The sequence below is a fragment of the Coenobita brevimanus genome, chromosome 38 (assembly GCF_032717465.1).
Source record: "Coenobita brevimanus isolate Jiangsu-jjx chromosome 38, ASM3271746v2, whole genome shotgun sequence".
Classification (NCBI taxonomy): Eukaryota; Metazoa; Arthropoda; class Malacostraca; order Decapoda; family Coenobitidae; genus Coenobita; species Coenobita brevimanus.
In genome coordinates this window covers 48,230,459-48,257,755 of record NC_136991.1, presented here as the reverse complement: position 1 = coordinate 48,257,755, position 27,297 = coordinate 48,230,459, and the positions used below count along the sequence as shown (strand labels likewise).

General features: G+C 42.4%; 1 protein-coding gene and 1 non-coding gene across 2 annotated transcripts in view; one reads left to right on the top strand and one right to left on the bottom strand.

Annotated features, from left to right (window-relative positions):
• pns (DENN domain containing pinstripe) overlaps window positions 1–27,297 on the bottom strand; it is a 160,851-nt gene that overhangs the window by 63,810 nt on the left and 69,744 nt on the right. Inside the window, exon 3 of the mRNA XM_080269829.1 lies at window positions 24,626–24,735. Coding sequence (XP_080125955.1) covers window positions 24,626–24,735 — 110 coding nt within the window. The remainder of the gene's footprint in view (window positions 1–24,625; window positions 24,736–27,297) is intronic.
• LOC145396645 (5S ribosomal RNA) lies at window positions 6,264–6,382 on the top strand. The gene has a single exon (XR_013896805.1). It is a non-coding gene; the product is annotated as a 5S ribosomal RNA (ribosomal RNA).

Genomic DNA, 27,297 nt, shown 5'->3' with positions numbered 1-27,297 from the left:
TAATGTTCATAGGTCACGGTAGGGTACATTCTGTAATAATGTAGTGGAAACGGGTCCAAGTTCACCCTTCAGATTCCTTGTGCAGGTCAGATTCAAATCTCCAGTAGACACGACCAACTTAACCTCGTTCACTTATAATACTAATATGACTTTCTGAAATGCCCTTCCACTGCATCTGAAAGATCTGGATTTTTCTTCCCCTATCAGCAATGGTCCATGCGAGGACACATAACGAGGCCGGAATAATAATAATACCAGCAAACACAATAGCCTCCACCTATGTAGTAAGTGGAGAGCAGCAGCAGCAGCAGCAGTAGTAGTAGTAGTAGTAGTAGGTGTAGTTGTTGTTGTTGTTGTTGCCTCAGGTTCATCTGAATTGTGAACCTGGTGGACTGCAGGCTTCACATGCCCTTCTCCTTCAGTCTACCATCCTCCTTTCAGGGGGATGGGGAAGTTGCTGAGAGACGTTTGTATAGCCAGGCAGTGAAGTACCCTGGTTACATCGGTGCCACCACATGAAGGCGTTCCTCTCCATACACCCTAACGACACTGTATTAAAGTAGTTGGTGCCTTACTGGATACATCGTACCTTATAATTCCTTCAATACGACAGACTTGCGATATGTCTGGTGGCAGAATCAGTTAGTAAAAATTAAGACAATGATGATAATATAATAATAATAATAATAATAATAATAATAATAATAATAATAATAATAATAATGACTCAGAAGATGATGATGATGATGATGAAGGAGAGGTAGGAGAAATAAAGAGAAAAATAATAAAATTGAGGAAGAAGAAGAAAATTTTTATCATTATTTTCATGGCTGTTTAATATATATATGGATGGGGTCGTAAAGGAGGTACAAGGTAGGGCAGTGGATGTGGGGGTGGCCCTAATGAATGAGGGTGAGATTTGGAAGCTTCCGGTGTTGCTGTTTGCTGATGATACAGTATTGTTGAGTGAAGATGAATGGGAGTTGCAAGGTTTGGTGAATGAATTTGGGACAGTGTGTAGGAGGAGGAAGCTGAAAGTTAATGTAAACAAAAGTAAAGTTATGGTGTTTGAGAGGAATGAAGTCACAGAGTGTGCAGTGAGGTTGGATGGTGAGGATATGGAGAATGTGAGTGCATTCAAGTACTTGGGTAGTGTGATGAGTAAGGATGGAACTTTGGGGGATGAAGTACGTGAAAGGGTACAGCAGGGAAGGAAGGTTGTTGGCACACTGAAAGCAGTGATGAGAAATAGGGAGGTGAGTATGGAAGTTAAGAAGTCACTGCATGATGGTATTGTGATCCCTACCCTGACGTATGGAAGCGAGGCGTGGACCTTGCAAGAGGGGAACAAGTCAAGAGTGAGAGCAGTGGAAATGAGTTACTTGAGAGGAGCATGTGGAGTGACATGGAGGGACAGGTTGACGAATGAAGAAGTGAAGGAACGTTGTGGGGTAGATGTGGATGTGGTTGAAAAGATTAGGAGAAATACACTGAGGTGGTTTGGACATGTGGAGAGGATGGAGAATGAAAGACTGACTAAGAGGGTGTATGTAGGTGAGGTGGAGGGAGGGAGAGGGAGGGGTAGACCGAGGATGAGGTGGAGGGATGGAGTTGAGAGGTATATGAGGGAGGGGGGGTGAGTTGGGGGGAGGGGAGTCAAATGGTGGGTGACAGAGTGACTTGGAGGCGTTTTGTCTGCGGCCACCCTTTGCGGGATTAGGGCGTCGGGCTATAGATAGATAGATATAGAAGAGAAGCAAGTTAGGTTTTCCACTGTCCTTCACTTTATCTGCAGCCTCGGATGGTCGACTGCAATCCCCCCATCCTCTCTCTCTCTCTCTCTCTAAATTCAGCGTAGGGAAATTTCTGTGTTAATTCCAGCCGAACCGAGCCAGCCAACCCTCACCCACTCTCTAATTAGCTGGCTCACTCCTTAATTTCGCTGTTTTTAGAGAGAGAGAGAGAGAGAGAGAGAGAGAGAATCTTACCGGTATATAAATCCTTCATTCCTCTCTTACGTACACGAGTTTTTAGCACCACCAAGGTAACACTAAATTAACGTTAGTGTTAATTTAATATCTCTCTCTCTCTCTCTCTCTCTCTCTCTCTCTCTCTCTCTCTCACACACACACACACACACACACACACACACACACACACACAAAGTAGATATGAAGACATAAAATGATGTTATCCCAAATTCTGTATAATACACTCAGGAAATAAACAGGATTAATACACTCTCTTTAACACCACTTCATCAGTAAGATATTTGGTCTACTTAGCCTTAATATTTTCTTGTATGTCTTTTAAATCTTTTCCTTAGCATCAAATCTGACCTTTCTAACACAGTAAATATTAACAAACCATATGATATGATATACAAGGAAGCCTGTCGTACTGAGAATATGGGTATACTCCTTTCACTTTAACTTGGCCTAAAACTGTCACCTCTCCATCTTTAACGCTTTGCTGTATGAAAGATATTACCACCAGAATATAGTGCTAGTCACAAAGAAGTGCTATGGAGAGGACGTAGCGCCGTTGGGTCGTCTTTTTCTGCCACTGAGCTACGCGAAATAAGCTGCAGCAGAGCGAAAATATGGGCAGTGTTAGGGCGAACGAGCTACAGAATTCTACGGCAACAATCCGCCTCTTTCAAGCACAAAATTGAAGTCTAGAATGATACTGTAACTATTTTCATGATGTGGACTGCACTTTGCAAGATCTAAACTCAGACTATGTGGAGCTCTAAGTATTCCTATATTAATTTCGCTTTTATTAGCAAGTCTAACCGTTATTACAATCATATTTCAAGCAGGAGTTTTGGAAATATTTTGGGGACGCCACGATGAATGAATAAATGAATAAAATAAATAAATGAAACGCAGGGCACGACCCTTCTCTCTGTGTGGGTTTGGTGATTTGAAGATAATTGGCGGGTATGAAACAGATATGACTGGCATGGTAAGAGAAGAGACTGATAAGGTACCGCAAGAAAGGTTTAAAAAAGAAAAAAAAGAAAACGGAGAGTACGAGCACATGATAGCCTGACAAAGAAACAGGAGAGAGAGAGAGAGAGAGAGAGAGAGAGAGAGAGAGAGAGAGAGAGATGAGGGGGAGGGGGGGATGCAATAAACACGAGAGAGAGAGAGAGAGAGAGAGAGAGAGAGAGAGAGATGAGGGGGAGGGGGGGATGCAATAAACACGAGAGAGAGAGAGAGAGAGAGAGAGAGAGAGAGAGAGAGAGAGATGAGGGGGGGGGAATGCAATAAACACTAACGAACTGGGGCTGTACTGGAGTTTCGGTTTAGGAAAAGTGAGCGTGGATGCGGACTGAGTAGGCTATTCAGCGCTACTTGGAGATTTCCACATCTATCCAGCATCACATTTTGTAGATCAGTGGTATAAAATCTGGCTATATCCTCTAAACTAGCTAGCAATATACGAGGGATTTTTGCATTATTTCTAGCAATTTCTGGATTTCTGTGGACTTGAGCAACAATCTACCAACTTTCCGATTTGGCAACAGCGCGGCAGCGGCCATTGTTGTTTACAAGCTAACCGGAAACAAACGTGTCGCCATCTTGGAAAACTGTCACAGCCCATCACTGAATACAATGGCTTCGTGGCCGTAGGAATATGACAGAAAATCGTCTGAAAGAAGTCTCAATGGATGAAAAGCGCGATGGCATTTTCAAATTTGATTCTTTTTACCACCAGACGATACGATTTTGTTACGTTTACGTAATCCCTCTCAAGATGATGCGTCAAGCAGGGGTACACCTAATCCCTGGTGTTCTAATATTCTCTCTGTACCTACATAAAATCGTCTGGGGAGAGAGAGAGAGAGAGAGAGAGAGAGAGAGAGAGTCACAGAATTGAAGGGGTCGGAGGACTCTTTCACCCATTCCCTACAAGGCCTTTCCTAAGTTGGATGAAATCGTCCACTGGTGGCAAGAATATAAAGTCATCGCACTGAAAGGTTGAAAAATACTGATACGTGACACATTAATAAGCAAGTATTAACGACGAGGCCAATTTACCAAGAAGCTTCTTAATCTTCCAACATAATTATACGGTATGATTCATTAACATATAATTGGTTATTTTTTGTTGTGGCTCCAGGTGTATCTCAACGTGAAACCCAGTGGACTGCAGGCTGAAGTAACTCCCTTCCTCCTACAGCCCACCATCCTCCTGCCAAGGGATAGGAAAGGAGCTGAGGAATTTTTGCAGATCCGAGAAGCTGAGCCGACCAGTTATATTGCTGCCAGTGGGTGAAGGCTCCCCTCTCCAGCAGCCTAATAACAAGGTAACATTAGCATATAAACAACATAAAGTAATCGTTAAAATAGACCAACACCTGACTCCTTAATTTACGTGTTTAATCTGCCGGGAATATTTATGCAGAGCGAGTCATTAACAAACATATAAACATCACAGTGTAATTATCAGAAGTTAATAACCCCTGCTGACTAATACATGCGATTACTCTGCCAAGGGTGCGAGAGGGACGCCTTCACGTGGTGGCACCAATATAACCAGGCGGTGGAGCTGGCTGGTAATAAAAACGTCCCCCAATTCTCTCTATTCCCCCAACGGAGGACAACTTCAGCCTGCAGTCAACCGGGTTCTGTTTCTCTGATGAACCTTGGGCTACGATAAAACTACTACCATTCTGACGGGAAAAATCCAATACGGGTCATTAATAAACATTTAAATATCAGAGCGTAATTAAAAGCTACTATAGTGGTACTCTTTTCACGTTAGCTTGGCCCAGATTTTCTTCCTTTTGCAGCTTATTCCACGTACCGGTAGCTCCGTGGCAGGAAAGGACAAGACCACGGCCCTACATCCTTCCCCTGGTACTTATGCGTTACTAGCATCATATTATAGTGTTAATCTACTGTTATAACAAAGTATTCAAGATGAAGAGTAAAAAGATTATCATCCTCTAATTGCTTCTTAATATAATGAGAGCCAAGAATTAACACAGACACACAGTAATTCTTAAAGGCTACCAGCCACCTTCCAACTATTTAACAAGCCATTAAACCTTCTTCCACCACTGGTTAATTACGTACTACATGAATCACTAAGAAACATACATCACGGACTAATTTAACCAGCCAACCCTCGACTATGTAATGACTCCCAGGAATAATTAGGCAACGTGTCATTCATCCCTTCAATCCGATTTCTTTTTAATTTTCCTACAAGATTTTATTCAGGTAAGAGTTTTTGGCAATGAAGGTTTAATTACGACTAAATCTAACCCCTCCAGTTTGAAAAGTCTCTCGTGAAAAAATCGTCTGGAGATAGCAACAATAGTCCTTTAACTGAGGCTAATAAAACCGTCTGGATAAACAATAAAATATGCATCAGTGTAGTGAAGGAGTTAACACTCACCTTTGCATCACAAGGTAATTAATATAAAAGGCCTATAAATTCACTACTTCAGGTGTAATTACTCCCATTATAATGACGCAATATAAATGTGATTATTACCCACGTAGCTCAACATTCACTACAGTTCATTCACCTCATCCTGGCCCAGATTTTCGTCCTTTTGCAGCTTATTTCACGTAGCCCAGTGGCGGAAAAAGACACTACTATGGCCCTACATCCTTTCCACAGAACTTCTTCGCGACTAGCATCATACTCTAGTGTGTATATCTTGTTACAGCTCAGCATTCAAGACGGAGAGATGGCAATTTCAGGCCAAGTTAAAGTGATCAGCTTATCTCATGTTATCACGCAGAATTCAAGACGGACAGATGGCAATTTCAGGCCAAGTTAAAGTGAACAGTGTCTAGATACGAGTTCTCTCAGCTGAACAAAATCGTCTGCTAGAAAATAGAATGTAATTAACCTTCAACCTTTTCATAAAATTGATAATCTAATATGGGAGAAACTAGTAAATAAACTTTACGGGTGGCAATCGAACTGTACTGGGTAATTCTTTGTTAACTTACTGTGATTTGAGAGAGAGAGAGAGAGAGAGAGAGAGAGAGAGAGAGAGAGAGAGAGAGAGAGAGAGAGAGAGAGGGAGAGAGACTACTTTCTGTATAAGCCTGATGCTTCCAGACGATTTTATTCACCTTTGGGAACCCTCACTGTAGAGAAATTCATGAAGGCTGTATCTTACCCCTTATTTCCACGGCCGGTATTTTCGTCTGTTAAGGAAGCTCCCTAACACCTCTTCCTAAGCTATTTATTTTACTTGTTACACCTCACTCCCCTCTTTTATATTATATAAATCAAACGGCCATACCACGTTGAGTACACCGCTTCCCGTCCGATCAGCGAAGTTAAGCAACGTTGGGTCTGGTTAGTACTTGGATGGGTGACCGCCTGGGAACACCAGATGCTGTTGGCATAACGTTCTCCCTGCGTGTCAAGTGGGGTTGGTGGAGGATTAGTGCCCCTCCCTGTAAAACAATTAACTCTAAGCCCTTGGCCACCCCGTTTGGGATACATGGCGTCTGGCAATGAATGAATGAAAATTTTAATATCACAATACGTTGCATATATAACTTGCAACATTACATTAACCAGTCGAATTCAAGATAAATCACTTAGGATGAGGTGTTAGGGAGCCTCCTTAACCAACGAGAATATAAGCCCACGTCTCTTTCTGAAGGGAGTAAGATTAATACAAGGTTAGCGTACTGAAGAGGTTGGGGCTAATTACACAATATATACCTCATTACCAAATATAAAAACCTGAAATAATGTCACAAACGTGCAAGCAATTACTCACTAATAACGTCATTCACTACCCATTAACAAACCTCAAAAAATTTTCAGATTATTATTAAAAACGTGACTAAGCTACCGACAGCCTCACGTATTTTGCTCTCTAATTAAATCTAGCCTAACCTAATTCAAACCTAAAGTAACGCAACCAAACCGACCTAATTCTAACCCCTCCTAACCTAACCAACTTTCACCTAATCTATGCTAAACTAACTTTACCTAACGTCAATGCACCCCAACCTAACCTTACCCCATGCACTGGTAGGAAGTAGCGTGATGATGATGATGATGATGATGATGATGATGATAATGAGGAGGAGGAGGAGGACATCGACGATAATAATGATGATGATGATGATGATGGCAATTATAACAATGATGATAATGAAGGCGACTACGAAAATGATGATGATGATGACGATGATGAAGAAGAAGACGGCTACGACATTGACGTCAACGATGTTGATGACAACTACGAACATGCAAATTATTACACAACTCACCACTACCATCATCAAATGAAAATTATTACAAAACTCATCACTACCATCATCATCTTCCTTATCATCCCCTCGAGACCAACTTACATGTGACCTAAATCAAGAGTCCAGTCCACGCCAATGACTCTCCATCTCTTAGCGTTGCATCACCAATACTTAAATACACGTAGAACTTAAGGTGAAAGTGAGAGGCCTGGGTTACGTGTCAAATCTTTCGTTACTTCGTTTGGATTTTTACCAGTTGTTCGTGTTTGAGACTTTAACTACTTATTTGTCTAACTGCATCTCTATCTATGTAAATGCTCATCTGTCTATCTATCAATATATCTCCCTTCCAACCCTACCTATCTACCTACCACCCTACCTACCTAACTACTCACTAACCTGTCTGTGCGTCTATCTATCTATCTATCTATCTATCAGTTTCTATTTATCTACAGCCAGACACCTATCCCGGAGGGGTGACCACAAACAAATCGCCTTATCACCCCGTACTCCGCCATCAAAACTCACACCACCCTTATAAATCTCAACCCCATCCTCGGTCTCCCTCTCCCCCCTCCTTTACCATTAATCCTTTCAGACTCGTTAACGTCATTTACATCACTGCTTAGTACGGTATATCAGATGAGCCTGGGGTTGCAACTAGCCTACTTCTACTACTGCTACTACTACTACTACTGCTGCTGCTCCTCCTCCTACTACTACTATACTACTACTGCTACTACTACTACTGCTGCTCCTACTACTGCTACTACCACCACCACTACTACTAAAGAGTTTAAATAAGGCCCCTCGTTGTGCATGAAGGTCTTATCTAACCCAGAGAAAACTCCAAGACGCCAGGATACGTAATGCAAACACGGGAAACCAACGACACAACCGTAACAAAAAGTAGTGGGAATAAGGAAAGAAATTTAGAGGCCTACAACCAAAATAAACAGTAGAACGGGGGCAAGAGAAACAGAAATATACAAAAAAGTATATACGAATAAAGAAAGAAGAACTATCGCCCCCAAAGGAAAAAAAAAACATGAACAAAGGTGAGGTTACGGACTAAAAAAGAAGCGGTGCGAATAGTGGTCACTACTAAAAAAAGAGAAAAAGAGAGAGAGAAAAAAAAAAGAGAGGCAGGAATGATGAAAGAGAAGTTAAAATCAAAACACAGTAAAGCTCTAAGTACGAATAAAGGAAAGACACGCCAGGGCCTAAACAAGCTGCGGTGCGAATAGCAGACACTCGTAAACATGAGAGGTGTGCCAAGCGCGGGAAAACGACAGCGCTGGGACCCACACGGCGGAATAAAACACAAGCCTCCGAACAATAGCCACCATTCACCGCACGGGAGAAAGCCAGTGTGTGTGTGTGTGTGTGTGTGTGTGTGTGTGTGTGTGTGTGTGTGTGTGTGAACGTGCCAGAACTGATGGTTTTTTTACGGTAATGGTTGCGCAAAGTGAGAGATACGGTATAAAAAGTACAGACATTATTAAGTGCCATTATTCCTAACATTATTATCATTATTATCAAAATAACTTTTGGTATTATTATTATTATTATTATCATTATTATTACTACAACAACTACTACTACTACTGATGATGATGCTGTTACTGCTGCTGCTATTCAATACTGATCTGTGTCACATCCCTAAAAACTATCCATCACCATCATCATCATCATTCACTATAATATCCAAGTAAACACCTTATACAAGTTACATCTAAAACTAAATTAATATACACCAGAACTGAACATAACCGCTGTCTGGAGGGAGGAAAAAAAAAAAAAATCGAAATTTAAGCACTCCTCAAACTTCTGCATCGCCGGCATCTTGGAAAATATCTACCCACGCCAGATGTAAGCAGATACGTTAACCAGAAATGAGGAGAAAACGAGTGACGCTTTTTCCTTTATTACATCCGCTTAGTTTAAGAAATTTGACGTCTTAACTAATAATGACGTAATAAGGAAAATAATTATATCTCGGTCTGTTTTCATCTAAGGGTACTGGGTCACTCCGATTACTCAAATACTGTGTGTTATATTCTACGAGTCCTGGCTATGTGGTAGGTGTATGTCCTTGGATACTATACTCCTTTCACCTTAACTTGGTCCAGATTTTCGTCCTCTAGTGGCTTATTGTTTATATGTCAATGCTACGGCCTTACTTCCTTTCCATAGCATTTCTTCGTGACCAGCATCGTATTCTAGTGCTAATCTATTGTTACAACGCGGCATTCAGGATGGAGAGATGGCATTTTTAGGCCGGTTAGAGTAAATGGAGTATAGTCAAATTTACCCTCCAATCTGACTACATTTGTCCATCAACTATATAAGCTGAAAAGGGGTTAGGGAGCTTCGCCAACTGGAAGCAACCAGACTTTAGTTATCTCCCTTCTTTCCTGGCACCCATATCACCCGTACATCCGGCCTGCGTAGATGCTTTCCATGCAAGGCTGGCATTACGGTACGGTACGGTACGGAGTACGGTACGGTACGGTTGATATTTAGGCTGAAAGTACGGTACGGAATTACGGTACGTTTTTTCCGTGAAGTACGGTACGGTACGATTTAGGTACGGTAAAACGAGCAAAATTCCGTACCGTACCGTACCCCAGGCTTAAATACATGATAATGCCTTAAAGAGTACATGCAACTACGAACTCCTTGTATATTTGACTAATTTTGACACTTTATTCAGACACACATTTATAATTATAAGTAAAAAACAAAAACTTTACCATTTCAGAAAGTATGGTCAAAGAATCATGGTTTTACCTATCTAGAAGATACATTTTTTGTCACAATTATTATTCAATGAATATATGTATTGCATAATAATACTTTGTATGACACTAAAGTACAACATGTCTTTCTAAATACATACTACTATATGTAAGAATGGAGTATATCTTAGTCCACACATGAACTCTAAATATATTATTATGTAATGTATTATTGTGATTAGTGATATAGGCCTAGAAATAGATACTGTATATTTTGCCGATGGTACGATAAAAGTACGGAATTACGGTACGGATTTTTTTCCGTACTGTACGGTACGGAAAAACAACTTGGGGTACGGTACGAAAATACGGTACGGTATTTTAACCAGGTACGGAGTACGGAAAAATATTTCGTACCGTACCGTACTACCATGATGTCGGAATTTCGTAAGTCTGAGTATCCAATAATTTTTTTCATTTTTCCCCCCTCTCACGTTGTGCTTGTGAACATCCCCCCACCTCTCTCTCTCTCTCTCTCTGAAGGGAAGAAAATAAAAAAGTAAACTATCATGTAAACACAGAAACGCTCGGATGCATCCATTCCACCTTCGGCGACCGATTAAAAAAAAAAATAAATCAGAAGTGCTCGGAGAACACAGCAAGGGCCGCAATCAGAGTCTGGCCTTGACCTTTGATTGATCTGCTCCAAAGTCGAACCACTTCCTCCTACACCCACAGAGAGAATGTACAGACAGAGCCAAAAGTATCAGCCCAAAGTATGACGAATAATGAACGGATCCTGAATTTGGCTGTTAATTTGTTTTTGTTTTTTCTTGGAAGGAACAATTTGCGGGTTCCTGGCCTTTGGTTCTTTCTTCCCTGCATAAAAAAAAAAAGCGGAAAAACCGAAACATGTGAAACACGTATTAATAGTCAGGGTTTTCACAGTATTTCGCCAGTTGTAATTTTTCTTCAAAAGGAACTGGCAAGATAATTATACAGTTTTATCTTCGACTGCACAGTGTATGCCAATCTTGATCTTTCAGTTATTCAATCGATATTTTGTTACGATATATACTGTTTACACTAACAACATTTATGAATTCGGCGTCCCTAACTAGAATATTTGATTATCCGAGTATCTGCGTCATGGCGGCATAATTGTCACTAAGCATCTCTTCAACAGCATGACGTCTTCTGAACGTCTTCCTGCTATTTCCAGACGATGTTATTCAGCTGAAGAGACTTTAAGAAGTGAAAGGTTTAATGAAGGCAGTATCTAACTCGTGCACCTGAAAATGTCTCCCCTAACGTCATGCGAACAGCACGAAGAAATATAGCAAAGACGTGTTCGTGGTGACGGGGACCAGCGGGCAGGCACAACTGTAAGCACAACATTAATTGAAAAGACCTTTTTTATCATTCTGCCTGACCTTAGTGAAACGAAGCAAGTCCAGTAGCCAGTTCACGTTGATTCAAGACCTTTAAATACACTTTCAGACATGGGACCAAATTCTCGAACAATTTTACGATCAATTCTCCGCTATACCTAGATGACAAGGAAAAGGGGGGTTCAGTCTTCCCCTGTCCCCTGTTCCTCCTAAAAAAAAAAATGGAAAGGGGAATACAGAATTTTCCATTGTCTCTACTACTTCCTGCGAAAAGAAATCTAAGCTACGAAAGGGAATCGATCGTAAATACATCTGAGAATCCCATTCCAGTTAACTACATCAGTTCAGGTAAGTCGCACCGCTCCCATGCACCTGGCGTCTTACGAAACAGGTAAAAAATTAAAGAAGGAAGACTCAAAACTAATAAGGTTAGACTGCGTGACGTGAGCGCATGAAAGAGTGCGGGAGGGTGCGTGGGTGTGGGAGGGTGTGTGGAGGTGTGGCAGGCTGTGTGGAGATGTGGCAGGGTGCGTGGAGGCGTGGGAGGGTGTGTGGAGATGTGGGAGGGTGTGTGGAGGCGTGGGAGGGTGCATGGAGGCGTGGGAGGGTGTGTGGGGGTGTGGCAGAGTGTGTGGGATGTGGCAGGGTGTGTGGGGATGTGGCAGGGTGTGTGGGGGTGTGGCAGGGAGGTGGGGATGTGTGGAGGGCTGTGTGGTATATAGGTCAGTAAGCCAGCATTGATCCTCACTACCATCCCTTCCTCCCCCCCTCCAGTGGTGCTTCCTTCAAACCCCCCTCAACACAAACACAAGGTTATCTCTCTCTCTCTCTCTCTCTCTCTCTCTCTCTCTCTCTCTCCTGTGGTTTTTCTTCATGTACGTCTGACTGTGTGTACAACTCAGTGAGAATGCCTTTGTTCTGAACGTGCATTCATGTGCGTGCTTTTTGTGCATTCGTTTTGTGTGTGTGTGTGTGTGTGTGTGTGTGTGTGTGTGTGTGTGTGTGTGTGTGATTTGCACGGTAGATACCTGGATATTAATGGTTTTACTTCATATACTATTGCTACGTGTAGACAAAATGATATATCAACATATTCATAGACAGACAGACAGAGATTGATTGACTGATGGGATACAAGCAGGCATGCATGCATGCATACATACATACATACATACAAACACACACACACATACATAAGGTATATATATATATATATATATATATATATATTGTGTGTGTGTGTGTGTGTGTGTGTGTGTGTGTGTGTGTGTGTGTGTGAGAGAGAGAGAGAGAGAGAGAGAGAGAGAGAGAGAGAGAGAGAGAGAGAGAGAGAGAGAGAGAGAGAGAGAGAGAGAGAGCAAAACGAAAATAATGGCTGCACGGAGCAAGAAGGAAGAGGGAACCAAGGAGGGAAAATAAAGAGGTAGGGAAGAGTAAATAAGCGAGGGAGGAGGGAAGGAAGGAGGGAAGGTAGATATTTTTAGGGAAGGAAGGAGACAGGGGAAGGAGGGAAGGCACAAGCAGATATATTTAGGGAGAGAGAGAGAGAGAGAGAGAGAGAGAGAGAGAGAGAGTTGGAAAAGTCTCCCCTATGCTGAATAAAATCGTCTGGACTCGGTGTGAAAGAATGTGATTGTATTGAAAGGGTTAAGCAGGCAGAGAGAAAGGCACGCAAATACGTAGGTAAGAGGTAGGCAGGTAGGTAGATATTGACTGATAGATACAGTATAGACAGACAGATAGAGATAGATGGATAGATAGATAGGTAAGTAGGTAGGTTGGCTGGTAGGTAGGTAGGTACACTGGTAAGCCAAGTAAATAGGTAGGTAGACAGACAGGTAGGTAAGTAGGTCAGTAAGTAGGTAGGTAAGTCAAGCAGAGAGGAGGGTGGACTGATAAAGTATAAGATTGGTATGCAGGTAAGTAGGCAGGTAGGCAGGTAAGTAGGTAGATAAGTAGGCAAGTAGGTAGGTAAGTAGGTGGATAAGTAGGCAGGTAAGTAGGTTGGTAGGCACGTAAGCAGAGGAAGCCAGAAAAGAGCAGAGGGAGAGAAGGAGGGAGGGAGAGAAAACATATGGAGGGAAGGAGGGAAGATATATGGAGGGAAGGAGGGAAACATATGGAGAGAAGGAGGGAAGACATATGGAGGACAGGAGAGAAAACATATGGAGGGAAGGAGAGAAACATAATAGAGGAAAGGAGGGAAGACATATGGAGAAAAGGAGAGAAAACATATAGAGGGAAGGAAGGAGAGAAACATAATAGAGGAAAGGAGGGAAGACACATGGAGAAAAGGAGAGAAAACATATAGAGGGAAGGAGGGAAATATATGGAGGGAAGGAAAGAAACATATGGAGGAAAGGAGAGAAAACATATGGAGGGAAGGAGGGAAACATGTGGAGGAAAGGAAACATATGGAGGGAAGGAGGGAAGACATATGGAGGAAAGGAGAGAAACATATGGAGGAAAGGAGAGAAATATATGGAGGGAAGGAAAGAAACATGTGGAGGGAAGAAGGGAAGACTTATGGAGGGATGGAGAGAAAACAGATGGATGGAGGGAGGGAGAGAAGAGAAAAAAAAAGAGGAAGAGAGGAAAAAGAGGAAAAGAAGAGAGAGAGAGAGAGAGAGAGAGAGAGAGAGAGAGAGAGAGAGAGAGAGAGAGAGAGAGAAGAGGGAAAGGAGAAGAGAAGTGAGAGAGGGAGAGGAAAAAAAGGGAAGGAGAGAAGGGGTGAGAAAAGGAGAGGGAAGGAGAGAAGAGGGAGAGAAAAAGAGGTAGGAGAGAAGAGGAAGAAGAAAAGAAAAAAGAAGAGAAGAATAAGAATGAGAAGAAAAAAGTGAGGAATGAGTGAAAAGGAAGAAAGAGAAGGAATGAAAGGGCGAGAAAAAGATGAGGTAGGAGAAAAGCAAGAGGGAGGGAGGAAAGGAGGATGGAAGGAGAAGAGAGGGGAAAAAAGGGAAGAAGGAGAGAAGAGGGAGAGAAAAAGAGGAGGAAGGAGAGGAGAGAAGAGGGAGAAAAAGAGGAGGAAGGAGAGAAGAGGGAGAGAAAAAGAGGAGGAAGGAGAGAAGAGGGAGAAAAAGAGAAGGAAAGAAGAGGGAGAAAAAGAGAAGGAAGGAGAGAAGAGGAAGAGAAAAAGAGAAGGAAAGAAGAGGGAGAAAAAGAGAAGGAAGGAGAGAAGAGGAAGAGAAAAAGAGGCACACAAAAAGAGGAGGAAGGGGAAAAGGAGGGGTTGGGTTTCATTATAAGGATAAAAAGAGAAGGTGAGACGAGAGAGAGAAATGAAGAGGGAGAAGACGCACAAAAACGCGAGAGAGAGAGAGAGAGAGAGAGAGAGAGAGAGAGAGAGAGAGAGAGAGAGAGAGAGAGAGAGAGAGAGAGTGTGTGTGTGTGTGTGTGTGTGTGTGTGTGTGTGTGTAATGCCCATAAGAGGATGCTGTTGTAAGGATGATACATAACATTCTCTCACGTCTTATGTCTCCTCCTCCTCCTCCTCTTCCTCCAAGATAAGCGTTACGTTACTACCTTCCATGTTACGCCCTGTCACGCTCTCCTTACGTCACAATTGCGTCTGCATCACTAGCCTTTGCGTGCATGAAGGTGGTAAGGTTAGGTGGAATGGGGTGACTGGGAGGCAGTAGTGGGTCAAGGAAGGATTGACATGACACTCGTTTATTATTTTTTGTGGCTACCCTTGACAAAATAGCAAGGGATTATCATTGGTAGATGGATGGATGGATAAATAGACTGACAGACAGACAGATGGATAGACAGACAGATAGGCAGAGAGAGAGAAAGAGAGAATGAGAGATACTGACTGACTGACACTGATTGACTGACTGTTAGACACACACAGGAAGCTAGATAAGGATACACATACACAGACTGGTTGACTGACTGGTTAATAGACAAACAGATAGAAGACAGGGAGAGAGGGGGAGTAAAAGTGAACTCTTCCATTGAGAGTTTCAAGCATAGGCTAGATAAGCATATGACAAATAAGGGGTGGATATAGAATAAAGAAAATATTATAACCAATACTAATTCAAAAATAAATTTTCCTTTCAGGTTACACTATGATAGTCTCTATTCTCCTTTCACACTTTCCTGTAAAATGTCCACGCCAGTTTTTCTATACGGCGTGGTGTTCTTTCTGACTTTTTCCTGCCGGCTTCGGCTGGAGGGTTTGGAGGGCGGGGGAGAGCCTTCTTCTTTGCTATCCTTATCTCATTCTAGTAGTTCAGTTACTCTTCTAGGAGCTGCCTAGCATGGGCCAACCGGCCTACTGCAGTTATCCTCTCTTCTTATGTTCTTATGTTCACTGACTGATCAAGACTGACAGATAACAGGACTGATAGACTGACAGACATACCCGGTAGATAGAAACAGGCCTATGTACACAGCAAACCGACAGGAAGACTGCCACACATACATCCATACCGTACTTACAGACAGACTGATTAAATTACAGATGATAACAAGAAGTCCATAATCCCAGTACAAGTGAAACGAGTCTTAGGGATAATCAACCTGGGTAATTACTCTTAAAATCACCCCTAACAAGGTCATTAGCAACTTTTACAGACAGCCAATGGAGGGTAAACTTTAATGATGCGATTCTGACAAGAGTTACCAAACTTTCCTCACAAGGGGAATGTCCTCTGCTGGTGAAGTTGGGTGGGCTTGATGGGGTTGGGATTGGGGTGGGGTTGGGGCTGGGGGGTGCGGTAGGGCGGGGCGGGGCTGGGCGGGGTGCGGTAGGGTGGGGTGGGGTGATGTGGGGTGCTCTTGGTTTAGGTTGGGTTAAGAAAAGATAGGATACGGAAACAAAAAACAAAAAGAAGACTGGAAAGGAGAGGAGAGGCTGGGTTAGACTTGAGGCTGGGGATGGTCTGGGTTGGGTAGGTAAGAATATGGCAGGAGAGGAGAGGAAGGGAGAGGAGAGGAGACGAGAACAGAGGATGGGTACGGTTGGGCTGCGTTAAAATGGATCGGGCCACGAAAGGTTGGATTAGCAAGGTTAACTCCGATTAGCTCAAGTACGGTTAAGTAAGGTATGGCTGGGTTTGGTATGGGTTCTGGTGTTTTATCTCGTCACAAAACAGTACTAAATCCAAGTCTTTTCTGCTGTTATGGTGATTCCAGACTCAAGTAAATGTAAACCCAGTGGACTGCACGTTGAAGCCGCCCTTTTGAGATTCACCATTTTCCTTTCGGGGGACACGGAGGAAGACAGGGGAAGTTTTAAAATGTCCGGACAAGGGAGCCACCCGTAATTATATATATGCGCCAGCACGTGACAGCATCCCTCTCCAGCACCTCACGTCATAACCACCTTCTATCGATTGGTATAATTAAGGACAGGATTTTCTCAACAAAAACCTAAATTCCCATCACTGGTATTGTTTTTAAAATGCAAACTTCGATTTTAAACGTCCTCCACTAATGCTCTGAATCGCTAATATATCTGAAACTTTTTATATCCTGGAAAGTCAACCTGTCTCGTGCTGTTTACCATAAACATAATAAAACTGGATGTCATGTGCAGTCACAATTATTCTTTAATCTCTTCCACCATATGACGTATTATCCAATTCATTTCTTGCTGTCACCATCTATTTTTCAGCTCATGGGACACTTACTGAAGCAAAAGGGTTAATGGAGTTTGTTTCCATTATCTTCACCACCAGAAGTCTCTCCTAATTTTAATATAATCGTCCGGAGCTAGTAGAGACTAAAATACATAAATTAGTGGCCAGGCTGAAGGGGTTAACATACCTAATCTGCCCTTAGTAGACATAAACTGACCAAATTAGCCCTAAAATGATAACAATTGGCCTGCATTGCTATGACGAGGCTTCAGCATGACTAGAAGACCTCAAATTACAAGACTACATTCAAGCCGACCTAGATAGTTGCCAGTGCACGTGCCTGGGCCTGTAATCTTGCCTGGAGGAACAACGGCAACTATAACTGAAGCATAACAATTTTTTATCAGATAACGTGGTGGAGAGGGACGCCTTCACGTGGTGGCACTGATATAACAGAGCGGTTCAACTGCCTGGTTATACAAACGTCTTTCAACTACTTCCCTATCCCCCGAAAGGATGATGTGGACTTCAGGACAGGGGTAACTTCAACCTGCAATCCACTGGGTTCATGTTTCAGATGAGCCTGGGGTTGCAACTACTACTACTACTACTGCTACTGCTACTACTACTACTACTACTACTAATAATAATAATAATAATAACAATAATAATCCAGTGGCGTATTTTGTTACATTTTCGCTACCTTCAGGCGATTTAATGCCGCTTAAGGGAAACTTCTTGAACTGGACGGTAGATACAGTCTCTCTCTCTCTCTCTCTCTCTCTCTCTCTCTCTCTCTCTCTCTCTCTCTCTCTCTCTCCAGGGTGGAAAACTCGTCAAAAATGAAGTTACCGGTAACGCATATTTTCAGCACCTCCTTTCACAACTTTTCCGATTCTCTCTCACTCGCATTCCAAAGCAAGGTTAAAGGCGGCAGTTTATTTCATCTGACGTTAAAAAGAAAAAAATCGCTGTGACGTCAAGGAAAAAGAAACAAAGGCTGGAGGATGAACTTCATCTATCAAAAAAAGATAGGCAGATTATTCGCTATGACATCAGAAAGGAAATCAATGTCTGAGAAAGAGAGAGAGAGAGAGAGAGAGAGAGAGAGAGAGAGAGAGAGATGCAGTTTATTTAAGTCATGAAAGATGTTTATTTCCTATATCATGAGACAAATGTAGTTTAATTGGAATGATAAAGAGAATGTACACGGGTGCAATTAAAGGATAAAGTCTGCTAATTATTCGCTACTATGGCCGTATTCTAAGACGTATGGAGGGCTTCGTAACACCTCATCCGTAGCGATTTATTCTGCATATTACACCTTAACATTCTTTCATACCGGTATGTTATCAATATCACTTTTTTCTGTTGGTACGCAATTAAAATACAAGAGGATATTGTGGCTTTAAATTCACACTAAACCGCAAAGAAAAACGCGCCACAAAACCTTCCAGACACTCAGAATCCGGTTGATGTCACGGTCGATATGAGACAGGCAGCAGAAATTACAGTTCAGTTAGGTACTTTGTCTTGTCACGTTAGGTTAAGTTTGATCTGGTTGGGTTTGATTCGGTTTGGTTAGGTCACGATAGGATACGACAGGATAGGATAGGATAGGACAGGGAAGGAGAGGACAGGACAGGTTAGGTTAGATTAGGTTAGGTTATATTAGGTTCGGTTAGGTTGTTTGGTTAGGTGTTCTTATGTCAGGTAAGGTTAAGTTAGGTTAAAGAAAGTTTTTAGTTTGGGTAGGTAATGTCAGACAGCTAAGGTTTGGCTGGGTATTTTGTATTAAGTGAGGCTTGTCTGGTTACGCATCTCAGTTTAGGTTCAGTATTTTAGGTTACAGTGTCTTAAGTACAGTATCTACAGTATTTTTGAAGGAGAAAATAACTGTAATCAAAGACGAGTAAAGTTGGTACAAAAATGAAAAAATCTATTCTTAGCACTCCACATCCACATCACCCCAGCTTCCAATATAAATTCTCCACCACCTATGACGTCAGGGTTAAAGTGGTGAAAGTGCCATTTTTGACACTATTCAAGGCGATGGAGTGTGAAAAATGTGGCTTTAGGTGCATTCATTCATTCATTCATTCATTCATTCTCTCTCTCTCTCTCTCTCTCTCTCTCTCTCTCTCTCTCTCTCCATTTCCTTTGTCTTTATCTTCGCTCTCAATCTGCACACACCTACCTATAGCCTATATCTATGCACAACCCCCTCACTCTCTACCTGTCTATCTATCTACCTACCTACCTATCTATCTATCTGTCTATCTATCCATCCATCAATCATGTCTATCTATCCACCTATTTATCTAACTACTGCAAAACTCGCTATCCCTCTTTTTGTCTTCTTTTCAGGGTGACAGACAGAAATTCTCTCTCTCTCTCTCTCTCCATGTAACCCTATCCTATCCTAACTGCAATCCTTCATCCTGCCTATCCGTCTTCGCTTTCTCTCTTCCACTGCACTCTATCATCGTCATCATCATCATCACCTTTTTCTTCTTCTTCTTCTCCTTCATCATAATCATCATCATCCTTCTCTTCCTCCTCCTATTGCTGCTTTTCCTCCTCCACTTCTTCTTCTCCTTTTTCTTCTTCTTCTTCTTCTTCTTCCTCCACCCTCCCTTCCTCCCTCCTCATTCTCTCACCGTCACTCCTGTTCATCCATCCCGTCATTTTCAAGTTCTCAATGCATTCCATAACACCAAACCAGCAAAACGCTTTCTATAAATACTGTACATTCAGCGCTTACTCTTTCAACTCGATTTTATTTTTTGTTACTCGGTCACTGCTATCTTCCTTCACTGTTCCTCCCTTCCTTTATTTTTTTCCCTTCCATCTCCTTCCTTTTCCTACCTTCACTCCTCCTTTCCATTCGTCCTTCACTCTTCTTCCCCTTCTTTCGTTCTTTTCCTGCTTTTCTTCCTTTCTCTGTTCCTTTCTTCCTTCCTTCCCTCCTTCCTCCCTCCCTCATTCTAGGCCACCCGTTGTCATTCTTCCACTCTCAATGCATTCCCTAACACAAAACCACAACGCAGCATTCTTTGAAAACATCAAGTGCATGCCTTATCAAATTATACATACATACATATATATATATATATATATATATATATATATATATATATATATATATATATATATATATATATATATATGTATATATACACAATATATAATTATACTGAATATATTTTTTTTTCGTACATCTCATTCAGTCATCCTCCGACCTTTATACTCCCTTTCTTTTCATCTTTTTAAATTTTTTCTCCGTCACTTTTTTCCTTCCTTCCTCCTCGTCGTTCTTTTTCTTGCCTCACCTTCCTCCCTTTCCTCCTCCTCCTCATCATCATCATCATAATCATCGTCATCATCATCACCATCACCACCACCACCACCACCACCTCCACCACCACCAACCTTCCTCTTCCCTCCGCGTCACTCTCCCGCACTGTTACTCTCCAGCTCTCAATACATATCTATCAACACCACCACACTGCATTCTTTACATACATCCTCTTCTCGCCCTGCCGTACACGTGTTTACTAATACTGGCCAAAATAATGTAGGAATTGTAAGCTTTGGATGGAAGAAAAGAGTAATGTGATGACCTTCGTTGGTGTGTGTGTGTGTGTGTGTGTGTGTGTGTGTGTGTGTGTGTGTGTGTGTGTGTGTGTGTGTGTGTGTGTGTGTGTGTGTGTGTGTGTGTGTGTGTGTGTGTGTGTGTGTGTGTGTGTGTGTGTGTGTGTGTGTTGTGTGTGTGTGTGTGTGTGTGTGTGTGAGAGAGAGAGAGAGAGAGAGAGGATCACAACCATCACTATTAATAAACCCACTCTCTACATTCTTTCCCATATGAATAATTGTTACCACCACCTCGTATTCATTCTTCATCTCCCAGAATGCGGTGAAGGCTGCAGAAGTTAGTAGTGCGCGAAAGGATTCTCACTGCATCATCATTCTCACCCTCTCTCTCTCTCTCTCAGAATACCATTACCTGTATTAGCCGTATTCTGTCTATCTATTTATCTACCTACCTACCTACCTATCTATCTATTGTCATATGCTTTAATCCCCCAAACAAATCCACCTAAGTAAATCGCTTTCACGTCACCTCCTCCTCTGTCATTTGGTTGTCCTCCCTCCAACATCTCCACTCCAATCCCCCACTTCATCTTTGGCCTCCCCCTCCTCCTCTCTCCCTCCTTCTCACTCGCATACACCCTTCTAGACTGTCTCTCATTCTCCATCCCTTCCATATGGCCAAACCGTCTCAAAGTATTTCTCTTAAAACTTCTAACCACATTCACATCAACACCACCAGGCTCCTTTACTTCCTGATGTGCCTCTCTGTCTCTTCACGCAACTCCATATGCTCCACTCAAATAACTCCTAAATAATTCATCTAATTACTTATGTATCCTCACATAAATGTTGTTCAAGCAACTAAACCATATTATTTTTATTCTAACTTGGCTTAAACCTGCCATCTGTCCATCCTGAATGGTGAGTTGCAACAATACATTAAAATAGACTACAGTGCTAATAACGAAGTGTTATGGAAAGCATGTAGAGTTGTAGCATTGTTTTTTTGGCACTGAGCTACGTGAAATAAGCTGCAAAGGGGCGAAAATCTGGGTCGTTAAAGTAAAACCAGTATAAACGGATATTTTCGTCCTTTTACAGCCAATTTCCCGTAACTCAGTGGCAGTATAAGACAATACGGCGGCTCAACATTCTTTCCACATAATTTCTTCGTGACTAGTACCGCATTCAGCTGTCATACCTCAACTTTCAAGATGGAGAGATGGCAATTTTACGCCTGTAATTCATTCATTTTAACTAGGCGGATATTTCCATTCATTGACAGCTGATTATCCTCAGCTCAGTGACAGAATAAAACGATACTATAGCTCAGTATCATTTCCACAGAACTTCTTCGTGACTAGCAACATAATTTTACTGTCAGAGCTCAACATGTGAGATGGAGAGATGGCAATTTTGCACCTAGGTAAAGGGAACAGAATATACCGTGGTTATTATAGGATGTTAGCCGTCCAAGATGCAGACTCATCTGATTGTTGCTACAGTTAAATAACTAAGAGACACACTGCCCTCTTTAAGTGTAGGTCGCGTCCACACTAAATGCATGCAGGCGCGGGCGGGAGAGCTTTGTATTGCTTGTTGCTGTTTTTGTTGCTGATGTTGTTGTTTTAGTTGTTGATGTTGCAGTTGCTGTTGTTGTATCACTGTGGCCCCACTGGACGCGGGTGGGTGTGGGCGAGAACTTGTACGGTTTAAAGAGATGCAGAACTTCCACCCGCGCCAGCAAGCGTTTGGTGTGGACGCGCACTTAGATGTACTGTGCTTGTTAGAGAAAGGCTGAACTAAAGTACCACAGTCACGCTACGTCACACTACCATGCTTCCCTACAGTTCCACAGAGCACGCTTCGAAACTACTAAATACACACTAAAGAAAGTACGGGGCGTTTCTCTCTCTCTCTCTCTCTCTGTATATAGATGCACGTCTGTAGTGTGTGTGTGTGTGTGTGTGTGTGTGTGTGTGTGTGTGTGTGTGTGTGTGTGTGTGTGTGTGTGTGTGTGTGTGTGTGTGTGTGTGTGTGTGTGTGTGTGTGTGTGTGTGTGTGTGTGTGTGTGTGTGTGTGTGTGTGTGTGTGTGTGTGTGTGTGTGTGTGTGTGTGTGTGTGTGTGTGTGTGTGTGTGTGTGTGTGTGTGTGTGTGTGTGTGTGTGTGTGTGTGTGTGTGTGTGTGTGTGTGTGTGTGTGTGTGTGTGTGTGTGTGTGTGTGTGTGTGTGTGTGTGTGTGTGTGTGTGTGTGTGTGTGTGTGTGTGTGTGTGTGTGTGTGTGTGTGTGTGTGTGTGTGTGTGTGTGTGTGTGTGTGTGTGTGTGTGTGTGTGTGTGTGTGTGTGTGTGTGTGTGTGTGTGTGTGTGTGTGTGTGGTGCCGCCAAAGCAAACACTATGCAAATGCGCACACATCGCTTTGGCCAAACAGCGCCGCCATACGTACGCCCGGCAAAAATTAGCACTCATTTACCCCGTAGTGGTCGTTGGCTAAAAGCTTGTGGCCCAATTGTCTTCAAGTTGTGCTCTCAGGCTCTATCTATCGGTCTATATCTGTCTATCTGTCAGTGTATATGCCTGTCTATCTATATCTATCTATACACCTATACTGTATATGGTGCCTAAGTATCTATCTATCTATAACTATTTGTCTATCTACCTGTCTGTTCCTGCCTTGAAGGTACGATCTCTCATACTGTTTATCTCGCTGTCTCTGCCTCTGCCTGTCTGTCTATCTATTTAAATCTATTTGTACCTGTCTTGAAGGTGTGCTCTCATACTCATTCTACATATTTACGTATTCATCTATGCCAGTCAACATCTATCCATGTACCCATCTCTATCTATCTACATATCTATCTCCATCTATCTATATATCTATCTGTCCGCCTGTCTAAAGCTGTCGGAGTCTAAGATGCACGTTCTCACCGCGATACTCATAATCCTATTTACATGTTATCTATTCATCTATCTATCTATCTATCTATCTAGTAATCCATCTATCAGTAGAAGAACCATGAATTAATGAAACAAAAATATATGAGACAAACGAAGACGCAAAGGCCAAAAAGAAAGCGAGAGAAAAACTGTGTGTGTGTGTGTGTGTGTGTGTGTGTGTGTGTGTGTGTGTGTGTGTGTGTGTGTGGACAGACAAGGAGGACGTGAAGTGAAAGAGTGAGACAGAAGGGGTAGTAAGAGAGAGAGAGAGAGAGAGAGAAAAAGAGAGAGAGAGAGAGAGAGAGAGAGAGAGAGAGAGAGAGAGAGAGAGAGAGAGAGAGAGAGAGAGAGAGAGAGAGAGAGAGAAGGCAGTAAGAAAGTGAGAGGGTGAGCCAGGTGCTGTGGGAAGAAAGTGAGATAGAAGGCGTGAGGAAAGTGAGAGAGAAGGAGAAAGAGAATGAGATGGAGCACAAATATGGGTGGCCTACACTCGCCAGCCAACATCCGGGACACTGACCGACCTGCACGTCACGCAAACATCACGTATCATCAACACTCACCACAATCGTTCATCATCAACACTCATCACAACCACAACCACTGATCGTCAATACTCATCACAACTACAACCATTCGCCAATACATCATAATCATAATCACAATCATCCATCATCAACACTCATCACAATCATCATCAACGCTCATCACAATCACAATCACTCATCATCAACATTCATCACAATCAATAATTCAACACTCATTACAATCAATCATCATCAAGTCACCACAACCACAATCAATCACCACAATCACAATCATCAACACTCATCACAATCACAACTTCATTCTTGATCCCAGTCACAAACAATCAAAGCACTCCTCACCCCAGTCACCAGCATTCACTCCATTCCTACACTTCAATCTTACATTCCCCCTTAATATTATCATCTACACGACAAACAGTATAAAACGCTTCTAAGTACTCTGCCATGAGAGGTTAAAGTGCAGTTTATATATACTGCACATTAGGTACTTGTATTCAAATAAGTAAAGGGTTTCGGTAAGGAGGTATGGGTATTTTTAAGGTATAATTTAAGAGGCATATTTAAGGTATATTTTAAGACTGACCATCTGTAAGGCGTGGTGGTCTAGGGTGGGTGCGTCGGGGGCCAGGTCAGGGTAGTGGCCCAACACCCTGGCCTTGTATGACCTCTCCAGGGGCTCCACCACAACGTCATCTGTAATATAAAGCATAGACATTAGTACACAAACACAACAGAACACAAACAGTACGTACATAACTACAAACACAGCACACGGCCATGTAATTATCCATCTATTGATCTTATATGTCAATCTATCCATCTCTCTCTCTCTCTCTCTCTCTCTCTCTCTCTCTCACTGTCAGCCAGGAGGGGTACACTGGCTGTATCCTCCCAAACAATACCATGTTTGGGAAAGGCCATGTACTGCAGTGGACTGTTACAGGTTATAGTGTGTGTGTGTGTGTGTGTGTGTGTGTGTGTGTGTGTGTGTGTGTGTGTGTGTGTGTGTGTGTGTGTGTAAAAGCAAAATACGGTAATTTTCTACATTAAAATACGAATCACATAATATCTAGAGGCCGGATCTTCATTACCGTAGTGGACGCGGGTATTCAGAATTTTTTTTTTTAATATCCGAGCACATACACAGAGAAAAACATCAAATTTCACACAGAGATTAAGGTACAATTCTCTCTCTCTCACTCTCTCTCTCTCCTTATATCTACCTATCTTTCAATCTATCCATCTATATCTATCTACCTATCTTTCTTTCAGTCTATCAGTCTATTTGTCACGAACTCCCGCACACACACACACACACGCGCGCGCACCCCTCCCCCTCCCGTCTCACACTACCATTGCGTGCAGATAATCACAAACCAACAAGCAACCAAGCAAACAAACAAAGCAAACACCAGCAATCACTCAGTCAATACACACCCTGACCTACATCCACAATTTCTGCCAGGGTCATTTTTTTGTTTTTAATTTTATTTGTTTTATTCATCTTTATTTGCTTATTTTTTTTATTCATTTATCTACCTATCTATCTATCCATCTATCTATCTATTTATCTATCTAAATCTGCTTATTTATTTATTTATCTATCTACCTTCCTGCCTATCTATCTATCTACCTGTACCTGCCCATTTACATTTATCTATTATTTCTATATCTATCTACCTTTTTTCTATTTTTGCTGCCATTACCAAAAATGAAGAGGGTCTACCTATCTATCTATCTATCTATCTATCTGTCAATCTATCCATCTATCTTTGCTGTCATCACCTCTAGAATAAAAAAGGGCAAGAAAGGATTGAGCCACTTCAGTACGACGACGGCCCTTCTATTTATTTCTCCTAATTTCACATATTTAATTCATTTTATTAAATTTGGTAATGACCTCTATTAGTGAAGGGTTAATGAAGGCTGTATCTAACCCCTCCAGCTCAAAAAAAAAAAATCTCCCTAAGCTGAATAAAATCGTCTGGAATTTAATAGAGAGAGAGAGAGAGAGAAAGAGAGAGAGAGAGAGAGAGAGAGAGAGAGAGAGAGAGAGAGAGAGAAGGATGAAAAGGAAGAAGGAGGGATGGGAGGAAGAAAAAGTGGGAGGAGGGGAAAGGAAGGATGAGAGAAAAACAGTGAATGAAAGACAGGAATCAGGGAAAGCATACAGAATGAAGGAATGAATGAAGGAAAGGTGAAAATGAAGAAGTGAAGGAGGGAAAAGGTGAAAATAAAGAAGTGAAGGAAGGAAAGGTGAAAATAAAGGAGTGAATGAAGGAAAGGTGAAAATGAAGAAGTGATGGAGGGAAAGGTAAAAATGAAGGAGTGAAGGAAGGATCGAAGGAGGTGAGAGTGTTCCCTGAGTGACCTAGATCCTTGCGACCTTCACTCTCTCTCTCTCTCTCTCTCCCTCTTAATCAGTCTGTACTACACTCTCCTCCTTCCCTTCCCTTCCCTTTCTTTCTTCCATTTCTCTGCACAAACTTTCTTTTTCCCCATCCTTCTTTTCTTTCCCCTATCTCTTTTCTTCGTCCACACCATTCTTCCTTCCCTCTCTCCCTACCCCCTTTCCTTTGTCCAAACCCTCCTCCTCCCCTCTCCTTCCCTCCCTTTGTCCAAACCATCTCTTTCTTCCCTCTCTTCTTTTGTTCAAACCCCTCCTCCTCTTCCTTGTCCACACGCTTTCTTTCTCCCTCCTTCCCTTCCGCCCATCCTTCCTCCCTCCTCCCCTTCCTTTGTCCATAACCTTCTCATTCCTCGAACCTTCCCTTCCTTTGTCCAAACCCTTCCCCTCCTCACTCTCCCTCTCTTCCTTTGTCCAAACCCTGGTTCTCTTTCTTCCTTCACCTCCTCCCTTCCTTTGTCCATATCCTCCTCCTCCTCCTCCTCTGCCTCCTTCTCTTCCTGGTCCACCCGCTCTTCTCCCTTTCCTCCCTCCCTCCCACCCTTCCATTTCTTTCTCCATACCCTTTCTTCTTCTCTTCCTATGTGCAAACCCTCCTCCTCCTCTGCCTCCTTCTGCTCTATGTTCACCCTTTCTTCTTCCCTCCCTCCCTCTCATCCTTCTACACTCTGTCTCGCTCCCTCCCTCTCTTCCCTCTACACTCTTTCCTCTTCCCTCCCTCCCTCTCTTCCTTCTACACCCTTTCTCCTTTCCTCCCTCCCTCTTATCCTTCTACACCCTTTCTTCTTCCCTCCATCCCTTCTCCCTATCATCCTTCCACTACCCTTCCTTTCCTTCACCATACCCCT